Source organism: Brienomyrus brachyistius, chromosome 12 (assembly GCF_023856365.1).
Source record: "Brienomyrus brachyistius isolate T26 chromosome 12, BBRACH_0.4, whole genome shotgun sequence".
NCBI lineage: Eukaryota > Metazoa > Chordata > Actinopteri > Osteoglossiformes > Mormyridae > Brienomyrus > Brienomyrus brachyistius.
This window is the reverse complement of record NC_064544.1, coordinates 14752851-14764378: the sequence shown is the minus strand read 5'-3', so window position 1 is coordinate 14764378 and position 11528 is coordinate 14752851. Positions and strand designations below refer to the sequence as shown.

The 11528-nt window shown below is 42.6% G+C and overlaps 1 protein-coding gene across 1 annotated transcript; it reads right to left on the bottom strand.

Moving 5' to 3' along the window:
* Positions 1-1075: 1075 nt before the first annotated feature.
* Positions 1076-4629, bottom strand: LOC125705084 (inhibitor of growth protein 2-like). Its single transcript, XM_048971430.1, has 2 exons — positions 4333-4629; positions 1076-2929 (listed from the first exon to the last, which is right to left on the bottom strand). The coding sequence occupies exons 1-2, from the start codon at positions 4472-4474 to the stop codon at positions 2253-2255; spliced, it is 819 nt and encodes a 272-aa protein (XP_048827387.1). The 5' UTR covers positions 4475-4629; the 3' UTR covers positions 1076-2252.
* Between the last annotated feature and the right edge of the window lie 6899 nt (positions 4630-11528).

The window sequence follows — 11528 nt, the reverse complement described above, 5'->3', positions numbered from 1 at the left end:
TGGCTTTGCACTCTCTGAAATCTTTTAACACTATGGAACACAGACACCCACACAACTAGACTAAGGAATAGCTTTTTGCAGAGTAGTTACCCAGCTGAACACACAGACTCCCATCACTAGTGCAATACTGTTTATACATATAATACTGCTTTTGTGCAATACTACAACCAGAAGTGTTACACTGACTGACCGTCCAGTACTTGTTTGATTTTCTGTTACACTGACTAGAGTGTTTCACACTCAGTTTCATTGTACTTGTACAATAATAAAAGGATCCCATTCATTTTGAGGATTTACTTCACTTTGACCTCTCAACTGAAATAAAGTCAATGCCCAACATACATCTTTCAGTTGCTTAGCTATATAAAGACTAGGAGCTGAAAATTAATTTAAAAATACGAATAGTACATTTTATTACCGCGCAATGGGAGCCTAAAAAAAAGGTGAGGAGGATTAAATATATATTCCTTTTTTTCTAATTTTTCTCTGTTGAAAATACACACTTTAGTACTAGGCTTGGGTGGTTTGAGGGCATTACGGTATTTCCCGGTATTTAAAAATCCCAAAGGTATCGTATTTGGTACCATCAACAGTACAGATGTTTCCCTTTCTACTAAACTGAAATGGAGATGCAGTATTGAGGTGAAGTATTTTAGTGCATGGCCTGGTGATTGGAGCCTCACTTAGGTTAAAAAAAAGTAAAAAAATAACTCATAGACATAGATTAAATGCCAGAAAAACAAAATGCACTATGAATAGGAAAGGGGTTGGTGCATGTGTGACATACATGAAACCCAGGCTTCAGATTGGGTATTGAGAGCAGTGTCAACTAAGAGTGATCTTTTCAAGTCTAGCACTCAACGTCCACACTGCTGAGCTGGTTTTAGGCTGATTCTGGAGTTTACAGGAGCATACAAGGTTTATCTTCTTGAACACCATCATATACAGTATATCGGGGTGAAACGTCTTGAAGGTATGAAAGAATGAAAAAACTAATACTGCCCAAGTCTACTTAATACTTCCAAAGGACCACCACACTAAACACTGTATAAATGTAAGGGAAAAAGAAGTCATCTTCTATAAAACAACATGAACGTATTAATTTACTCATGAAAACATCAAAGCACCAGTGAAAACATCTAAGCACCATCAAACAAATGGCTGATTGTTTGCAGAGAAGAACCAAATGACATCTGCAAATCTATTTCAAGAGCACACCTTTGGAACACAGTGGGCAACATCTTCAGGGCAGAGTTTACAAGTAGTATTTTCACTCATGCCACCTGCCTGCACTGTGAAAATCAAAAATGACATTTCAAAGAGTATTGTACATGTTGGCTGGCTTCTGTATGACCTATCAATTAAATGTAAAAATGGCATACATGCTAACTTAAATGTAAATATTTGAGCAATAACAAAACATTTTTCAATTATAAAAAGTCTTCCCCAGCAACCACCTCAAAACGGTCTTCGACTCTGCCGACTGCACTTGACAGGCTGCATATGAGTGCATTTCACGACGTGACAAAAGTCCAAACAATAAGAGATACACATGATCACAAAAAAAGTGTTATCCTGCTTCTTTGGAGGATGAACGAATAATGCTCCGAAGTTCCAAAGACACACTGTGCTTGATAAAGTACAGCCTAATAACCGTTTTGGCATACTGAACAATTATATCAAATGCTTCTCAGACATGTTTATTTCAATACTGCCAAAGGTTGATGGGTAAGGGGACCGTGGAATATGAAGTTCAAACAAATTCTAAAAATGTAGAAAAGCTGGAAGACTTAAAAAAAAAAAAAAACTCCAAACAAAAACTGAATGTCTTCACTTATTACTCTGGAGAGTATGAATTCACAAACATCTTCATCTTTCTGCCTCTAATACTCCCCAACTCAACCTTTTGCTTCTATTCAGGTTTGGTGATTTGGCCTCTTAAACCTATAAAATTACTCGGTCGGGCATATTAAATAAGCATCAAATAAATTAAATGACCGGTCAATGGCAGTAATTGTGATTTCAGCTTTTTCAGTCTGTGGTAAAAGGGATGTCATCTGGCTAAGTCTACAAAGTACTAGTGTTGCAACACTGTCTTCTAAAGTCAGGTTCTTTTTTTTTTAATAAGTGCTACAACCTATTAATTGGAGGAATCTGAACTTTCATAATGCGCCGATGCCATCAAGTGCAAACTATTGCACAACCGTATTCACAAGCCGTAGGACTGTTCATTAATAACAGCCGTTAGATCACTACCTTGAGCGCCTGTCCTTCTTAGTTTTTTCAATGCTTTTGTCCATTGTTTTTTCATTGTCCCCCCTGCATTTTGGACAGTACCACTTTCCTTTGGGCTTGTAGGTAAGTCCGACACAAGAAAAGTGAAACCATTCAATGGGACACTGTTCATTGTCACAACCAATCATCTCGCCATAAGACACCTGGTCGCACAAGCAGTAGGTAGGCTCGTTGGGGTCGATGGTGTACTCCACCGGTGAAGCTTCACGCTTCGGGGCCTTTGACCGCTTCTTCTTCTTGGCGGATTTAGACTTCTTCTCTTTGGGCGGAGGCTCATCACCCTGTTCATCAACGCCATTGGCTGTGTAGCAGGAATCGCGGCTCTCGCTATTGCGCTGGCGTCGCTGCCGCCGGGCGGAGGAGCGCTCGGGGGGCTGTACCTCTTGTTTAGTTGTTTTCTCGACGTTTGTCTCAACCTCACTGGGCTCCTGGAAACAATGCGAGTGAGAATCCATTTGCCGTGCACGGTTCTCAACCAGCTCTATCATTTGCGTAACCAAGTGTATCTTCTCATCTCCCAGCTCCTGGCTGCTGATGAGAGCCCGCTGGAGTTGGTTCTGAAGCCGTTTTCTTTGACTTGCATCAGTCTCCTTTTTATACTTCTCATAAACATCATCCACCTCTTTCAGTACGTCTGTTAAACACAGAAAAAGACAGCAAGATATTTGTTTCAAAAGGGCTCGATGTGTTCCGATATAAAATTTTCAGTAGTGTAAATATACCAACATCTACGATAAGTAGAAACTGAATTAAATTCGATTTCAATACATACTCAGAATGCATACAAAAAATCAGCATAAGTGCTGAGGTTATGCTATATCAAACACTCAAAATAACCAATATAGTAATAATATTAATGCCAGTGTTAATGATAAGGAGTAATTTTCTTATGCTCCTTTTATAAAAGAAGTTTAAGTCATTATGCCACACGACTATAAATTCATACATCAACCATCCTACTGTCACTAGGTTCCTAGAAAAAAACGAAGTGAAATCGAAACCAGAGTAAAACCCACAACCCATAAATACTCGAAGCGTTTTGGCATATGCAGGGACAATAAATCGTACACTTTCCCTAGTTTTACTAGCAACGGCCACGTCTTGGTGAGTTGAGCTAATAACTTAGATTAAAGTTTTTGTTATGTCATCTAGCTGGTTTTTTAAATATTGAGGCTGACGTGGGATTTAAGGCTGGTTTGCGGCTCCGCTTCCGCATCGAGCGCGTTCTCATTTCCAGGAAGTGACGACATGCGATCCTCCGCTCTGTGACTCGCTTACTGAAATGCGAGCGGTGCCGTTCCCGACGAGGGGAAAACTTGGCCATTGTCTCCAAGTATCCTGATTTTGTTAGGATTGCGTAAATTACCAGGACGGAAACGTTGCACAAAACGACTCGACGATCAGTGAAAACTTAATTTGCTTATTTCGTTATTTCGCTCTGCGAGCGGACTTGGAGTAAAGAGAAGGAAGCGGTCTGCCCGATAATTGAAAAACTGTTTAAGTAATCGCTAAAAAACCAAACGTCAAACTATTGAACAGTTTACACTAACAAGTTACGCTGTAAACCAGACAACTTACGTTTGCAATTTTAAAATTCTTCCAACAAATAAGACCCATTATTTGCTTCTAGTCGATGAAACAACAAAACACCCGAATTGTTCATTTAACTTATTTAAGTTAACTACCGCATGATTAAACGTCGTCATTAGAGACATAATGCAGGCTCTAGCTCTACACTGAACGTATACAGTACTCTAGTAGGCGTGCTATCCGACTTATCCACCTATTTGTTGTCAAAATGGCTGATCCCCTTCTGGAGTCATACTTGACTCTGAACAGCGCACATCAGTACTATATCCAGGAAAAAAACAACTAATTTGTACAGTCATGTAAACATTTGAAACAAGTAAAGAACAACCTTTTGCTAAATTAAGCATATGGAACCACAAGGAATATGCTTGCGATTTTGTAGAACACCACGATAAGTGTGGCTTTCAACAACTGCCGTATTGCAAGTGTGTATAAACTGTTACATACCCTGATACTTCGTATCAATTTCTCGTAGCAACGAAACATTCCTCTGTATATCCAAAGGCAAAGACTCCACACATTCCAGATAATCTTCCACATAGCTAACCAGTTGTGTCTTTTCCACGCTTGGGTAATGATGCCCCAACATAATGATAGCACTGCATGAAACGAATCAACAACACCTACGACGAGAAATAAATGTTTTAAGTGACCACATTTACAAGAACTGTTGTAGTTACGGATAGCGATTCTATTCTTTCTATACAGCTCAATCCGCCAGTCTAACTGCAATTCACTTCAAACAAAACTACCATTTCTGCGCATGCGTAAAAAGATTCCTTATAAGGCAATGAACCGCGTTTTTTGCATTTTCCCGCAGCTTCCTCGAAAGGGGGTTGGGCCGCACCGCTGAGGTCAAAGTTCATGAGCGCGGTGACGTCACTCTCTGTAGATCCGTAACAAATTTGTTACATGTATTCTGATCTGATTTCCTTCATTACAAAAAGAAGATGTTGTTTGACCTATATGAGTACATCACATGGCTGACACTTATGTGGTGGGGAGCAAGAAAATACCGGCGTTTAATCACCCAGCCCACATCTGTTCCTTCGCAGTAACCATGGAAACGACGATAGCTCTAGTAAACAATAAGTGACAATTTATAAGATACAAAATATTCCACTGATAAACAGGAACAACACTAAATGTCATCTGCTGTCTTTAGTTCTATATTAGTCGGTTAGACGCCGTTATAAGCATCTGTGGGAATGTTTGCTGCAGACTGAAACATCTTGAAAGGGTTTGTATGAAGCAGTAACTGTCTAGATGCAATCTTAATGTTTATGAATATTATGATATTTCAGGTTTTTATTTTTAATACATCTGAAAAATCTGTACAAATGTCATGTTCTGCCCTGCCTGACCCTACTGTTTCTTCCCTGGCGTGGCCACGCCTGCTAATGCTTTGCCTTATCTCTCGTTCCAGCCCTCCCGTGATTCACTCTAACTGCCTGTTGTTGGATCCCTTGTAGTCCTGCTTAAAAGTGGTTATCTGTCTTGTGTTAGTTCCGTCATTGATGTTGTGCCCAGTCATGTGTGCCTTAGCTTCTCCATTTGTCGAAAAATTGTTCGGTACTTGAAGCTTTTATAAAGGATGAACATTAGTGACACCATGTGGTAAAATAAGTAAATAGCAGCTCATTTTGACTGAGTGTAGTACTTCGGAATATATACAAATAGGCAAAATTTCAAGTGCTCTGTAGTGCTTTATGAACATGAATGTACTGGTTAAGTTTGGTGGCGCAATTCCTTGTGAACTGGGCAACCTTTGAATTAACTGGGAAGGACTGGTTGTGTAACTAAAGAGGGGCCATTAGTCTACAGATTGTGGTTGAGGCACAGTATTTGTTAAGCAATGCGGAGGCCGAGTTGGTTACATTTTTTATTCCCAACATCTCCTACTTCAGAGAATACACATGGAACAGAAGACGCTGGAGTGTATAAAAACTGTACTGCAACTTTTTTCCACACCGATAAGAAGTTTTTATACACTCCAGCGTCCTCTGTTCCATGTGTATTCTCTGAGCAAATAGGTCTTCAGTATGCAGTATATTTGAGTTACTGAGGTACTGCCGAACTTCCAAAGTAGCATCGCTGTCGAACCCTTGACCCATCTGCTCTCTCCTCCACCACTGTCCAGATCCCGCAGACCTGGAACTAAAATGACAAAGCATGAATCATTATATACACTATGCATTTTGTACTGTGCAATAATAATTATATATCACAATTCAGTTTAATTGAACAATATTATTAAAATGTGAAAGATAAGTACCAGTGGGCATTGCAGTACTTCATGAAGTTACTGCAGGCTCTGGTTCTGGTGCCTGGATGCATGTTGGTTTGGATGGGTTCTGCTGGGGCCTCCTGTAGTCTTCCGATGGAAGCATAATCTGCTGTAGGGCGTTTCACTGCAGCCTGAGCATGAGATTGGTTACAGAAACCTGCAGTTTTTGCATATTGGGACCAGAAGTGTGGCCAGTGTCATAATGCTCATGGTCTCATACATTGACACCCTCTCGGGGAGCAACTTCAAGAGGTTCTTGCACAACTGCTGGGTCTTGACATTCTGTGTCTGGGACAGTTTCAGGTCCACAGCAGGTGTAGGCGATAGCGGGGAAGCTCCAAGCTATCTACATGTGGATGAGAGGAATTGCCTTGGATCCTGATGCTCTCTTCTCTTCAGGAAGTTCAACAGTTGCCTCACTGAAATGACGTAAAACACCCAGACACTCGTGAATCGTGTCATATTCCTCTGAGGGTTGTCAGCTGTCTTCTGACAGCCGTCTGACTAATGCGGCACCAACTGGCTGTCTTCGATCATGCAATCGTTGTAGCATAGAATAGGTGCTATTCCGGTGGGTTTCCGCTTCTTGAATCAATTTGAGAGTGCGCCTGCCCATCTGCCGTTGAATTTGGCAAAAGCCTTTCTCTAGCAGTTGTACTGGTTCTGAAGTAGGTCACAGTCTGTCTTGCCTTGGATCTGATATCGTCAAGTCCTTGTGTCTGATCAATGGCCTTTTTCACAACCAAATTCAGTGCGTGTGAAATGCAGGTTGTACACCTGACTTTAAAATCTCAGATTCGGTGCAGCATCAGTCACAAACCGTCTGGCTTTATTTTGTATTCCCCTCCATCAAGGCTGTCTTGACTGCAGCTATGTTTTCTGCAGAGACTGTGGGAATTTTCCTGCTCCCAGTAATACTGTAGACATATAAAATAGCACTTGATTGCTAAATAAGCGTCCATATGCATGGATGTCCACATGTCAGATGTTAGGCCTTTTTCTTCATTTGCTTTATCTTTTTCGCTCTTAAAGTTTTCTCCCACCGTACCATTCAATGTTTGCCTGGATGGGAGAATGTAGGTTGGATCCAGGATACTCACAAATTCCCTAAATCCTGAATCCTTCACGATCATGTTGACCAAAGCCTCATTCTCATTCTTAGTCGCTGTAAAGGGAACTGAAAATATACACAGTATCATTATGCAGATTATTGGGTAATACCCTAACCTAAGTCTGATATTATGTATTCAAGCAATTAAACTGTTTCTTGAGCACACTAATTATTATTATTATTATTATTATTATTTCTAGTAGTAGTAAGTTATTAGTTACTAGTATAGCTGTATTATACCTGGACTTCTTCTAGACTGACTTGTGGATGGAACATTCTGGACATTCTCATCCTTAGCACAGAATTGTCTCAATATTGATGTGATGTTCTTACTATAGGACTGTGGCTCTCAAACTCGGTCCTCAGGCCCCATTGCCCTACTTGTTCTCCAGCTATCCCTGCCCTACACACTGCTGATTACCTGGATCAGGTGTGTTCAGCCAATCAGAAGCTGAAAGACAGCTGGGACTTGTGTGTGGGGCAGGGATAGCAGGAAAACAAGCAGGGCAGTGGGGCCCAAGGACCGACTTTGAGAACCACTGCTGTAGGACGACTGCTGAGAGCACTCCAAACATTCCAGCTGGACCAGGGCAATCCAAGAATAACAGCATCAGTACTTATATATATATTATATTGCCAAAAGCATTGGGAGAGCCCTCCAAATCATTGAATTCTGGTGATCCAATCACTTCCATAGCCACAGGTGTATAAAATCAAGGACCTAGGCATGCAGACTGCTTCTACAAACATTTGTGAAAGAATGGGTCACTCTCAGGAGGAGAAATTTTCTCACTACTAAATATTCCACGGTCAACTGTTAGTGGTACTGTAACAAAGTGAAAGCAATTGGGAACAAGGGCAACTCAGCCACGAAGTGATAAAATGACAGTGCGGGGACAACGCATGCTGAGGCCCTCCAGGCTATCTGGAATGAAGCAAGCATGCCGAACCCAGCTGAGGAGGAGCCCTTTGGGCACTGCCCTGTGTCTCATGGTCCGGAGAACCCCACTGGCCAAGCCCTGTCTGCCCAGCCCCATTTCTGTTTTGCCCTGTGCTGCTCCATCCTGGTTCTCTCACCCTGCCCTGCCTTTCTTCCTTAGACTGTCTCCCCTGTGCGCCCATTCGTCTCTGTCCTGGTCGGTATTGTTTCTTCACCTGTTGGCCCTATCTTGGTGTGTGCTATGCTATTTGGCATTACCAAACCCCTCGGACACCCAAGTCATCGCTCCAGGAACTGCCAAAGCTGCATTCCTCTTGACCTGATAGTACCTGTCAACTGTTTCAGGAGTTCTACATGGCAACCACACTCGGAAGGTCACATTCTTCAAACAGTGAGTAATACAGAAGTCCAATAATAGAGCACCCCTCAGGTTCAGACTGGGCAGGCCCTTCATCCCAATTACATTTTCCCACGTTTCAGTGTTGTTACCCATGTAAGCGTTAAAATCGCCTGTCCTAACAGGACAATAGAGTGCCCAGAGCAGGCTCCTGCCAGCACCCCATCCAAGAAAGGCCACCTTCTTATTCACCAGAGTAAACACCATCATACTGGTACCAAGAGAGGGGGCTATGTGTAGACCCCCATCTGCCTAGCGCCTGTCACCAAGGACAACTCCAGAGAGGAATAGAGACCAGCCCTTCTCCCAGAGTTTGGTCCCAGAGCCAAAGTTGTGTATAGGGGTGAAGCCCAATAATATCTAGTTGGTTTCTCTCTACTTTCCACACCAGCTCTGGCTCCTTTCCCAACAGAGAGGTTACACTCTATGTGCCTAGAGCCAGATTTGGTTGCCAGCAATCAGTCCACTGATTGACTCCTGCCTTCGACTGCCACCCAATCTATTTGACACTGGACCCCCCACAGCCCCTCCTAAAGGGTTGACAGCATAATACGGGATTGTTTTCAGCATTGGAGCTAATTAGAAGCCGCTGCCTCCAATCCCAGCCCCTTCGCTGGGAAACTGGAACCCATGCAGCTGGGTAGAGCTTTCCTGACAGCCGTGGAGAAACAGCGCAGATCTTCCCAACAGCTCTGTCTGTACCGTGCAGGCATGGAGCACACCGTGAACGACTGTTCAGTTTATCTGTCTCATCAGGACACGTCTGCTAAGGTAGGACTGCCGGTGTTCTTAGAAATAACACAAAACAGGTGGTGGTCCCAGCCATGTTGTCCAGTGGGGGCTGATGTATTGGTCATAGAGGGTCTTCTGGACTCAAGGGCTGCGAGAAATTTTATTGATGCTGAGTTTGCTAAATGGTTGCATCACCCTCTAGAACAATTGTCCTCTCCCCAAACAGTGCTTGAAGTCAAATAGACAGTTTTAGATACAGGAAGGGGTACTCACCGCATGGTGTCATTATCGCTGCCAGTGGGAATTCTTCACTGAGAAGAGATACAGCTGCTGATACTGACCTCCATGTGAGATCCATTTCAATTGGGTCATCCATGGTTATGCCATCATAATCTACAAATCGACTGGACAGCTGGCAAGTTGCTGTCTTGCTCACCAACTTGCTTCTCTCAGTATGTGGTGGTGTCATGTTGAGTCTCATCTATACAAAGCCCTAAGCCAGAGAACCTGGCGTCCATCCCTGAAGAGCACCATGACTGCGGTGATGACTGCAGTGATGTGTTCAGTAAGTCCATAGTATTCGGATTACCCCCGCATCAAGTGAGTGACTGCTCAGTTGATTTATTGGAAGGTACACTGCTCCTGAAGGGGTGTCTCTTTGCTGTGTCTCGACCCAAGAAAAGAATGGTGCAAGCATGCATCTAAGACGGGCTCAAACAAGGAATTACCCTCCACATCCCCTGTAACTTCCAGGTTTTACTTCACAAAAAGGAAAAGCGGGGGTCTGTGCCCTTGCATAGATTACAGGGCACTTAATGCCATTACGGTTAAGTGAAGAGACCCTCTGCCTCTGATTCCCTCAGCGCTTGAGCAGCTGTGTGACGCTTGTCTGCTCACAAAGCTCGATTTGCATAGTGCTTATAATCTCGTTTGAATTAAAAAAGAGGACGGATGGAAAAATTCCTTTATAACAAATGTCAGGCAATTCAAGTAGCTGGTGATGCCTTATGGCTTAGCTAATAGTCCATCCATTTTCCAATCCTTTATGAATGAGGTTTTAACAGGGTTCATTAACCATTTTGTCACTGTGTATATTGATGACATTTATTCCGCTTCCTTTCAGCTACACGCTCAGCATATTTGGCAGGTTCTTCAGAGACTAAGTGACTACAACCTCTACATGAAGGAAGAGAAAAGTGAGCTCCATCGGAGTTCAATTCGGTTCCTCGGGTACCAAATCCAACCTGGTGCAGTTGGATGAGGAAAAGTTCCGGGCTGTGAGTGAGTGAAAATAAAGCTAACTTAACTGTGGTGTTACAGTTAAGGTTTAAACCCAACCCCACTTTTGGGTAAACTTCCCTGACATTCTTGCTTGATGATGTATGCAGGGATATGCGGATCTATACTAAAATATTCCAGAAAGCGGGTTCCAGTTTTACCTTAACTCCAACGCATCGGGAAAGTTAGCTTCATAAGCAGTTTTCCACCTGTAATATCTTCCAATGTTTGAGATATATTTCACTGTTTGTATCTCTGTACTTCATGTGCAGTAGCCCTGCTGTCCTGCGTAAAGTTACTGGCGGTGAATGGACACAGTGCAATTATTGATAAATACGTATAAAACACATAATATTGAAGTTACACGGTGCATATTGTCCCCCATAGTTTAATGCTTAAAGCACACTTTACAGGACATGTCTGCATTATTTAGCTTTATCCATGCATCATGTTTCAGCAAATAGCAAGCAGGCACCTGTAGCTGGATCACAAAACTATTGTGAGTGAACACAAAACTATTAGACTGGATGCGATCCACAAATTTGTAAAAGATGTTTCATGTGTAAAAATCGCTCTCTGTTTTTGTAGATATGATATTTAGTTAAATATTTATGGATCATAGTACATATTTGTGTGACACCCAGGGTCAGGTGAGCAGGCAGGAAGCGGGGAAGGACGAGGCAGGTAAGCGGAATGCAGGAATACGAGGGTTTATTGGGGAAGACAGGGCGGACAGTGACGAACATCAATGATGGATCTGACTCAGACGGACTCAGACGTGGACTAAATACAGAAAACGAGCCGAAATAACAAGAAACAGCTGGACACAATCAGGGAAGCACGTGTGGATGATCGGGGGCATGGCACACACGAGGACTGGACGCGCAGGTCATGACAA

Bases quoted from the DNA above. Each gene is read 5' to 3' on its own strand.
- LOC125705084 (XM_048971430.1), bottom strand. From the start codon at position 4,474: ATGTTGGGGCATCATTACCCAAGCGTGGAAAAGACACAACTGGTTAGC. The intron at 2,930-4,332 runs GTATGTAACAGT...TGTGTTTAACAG, and splicing joins AATTGATACGAAGTATCAGG to ACGTACTGAAAGAGGTGGAT.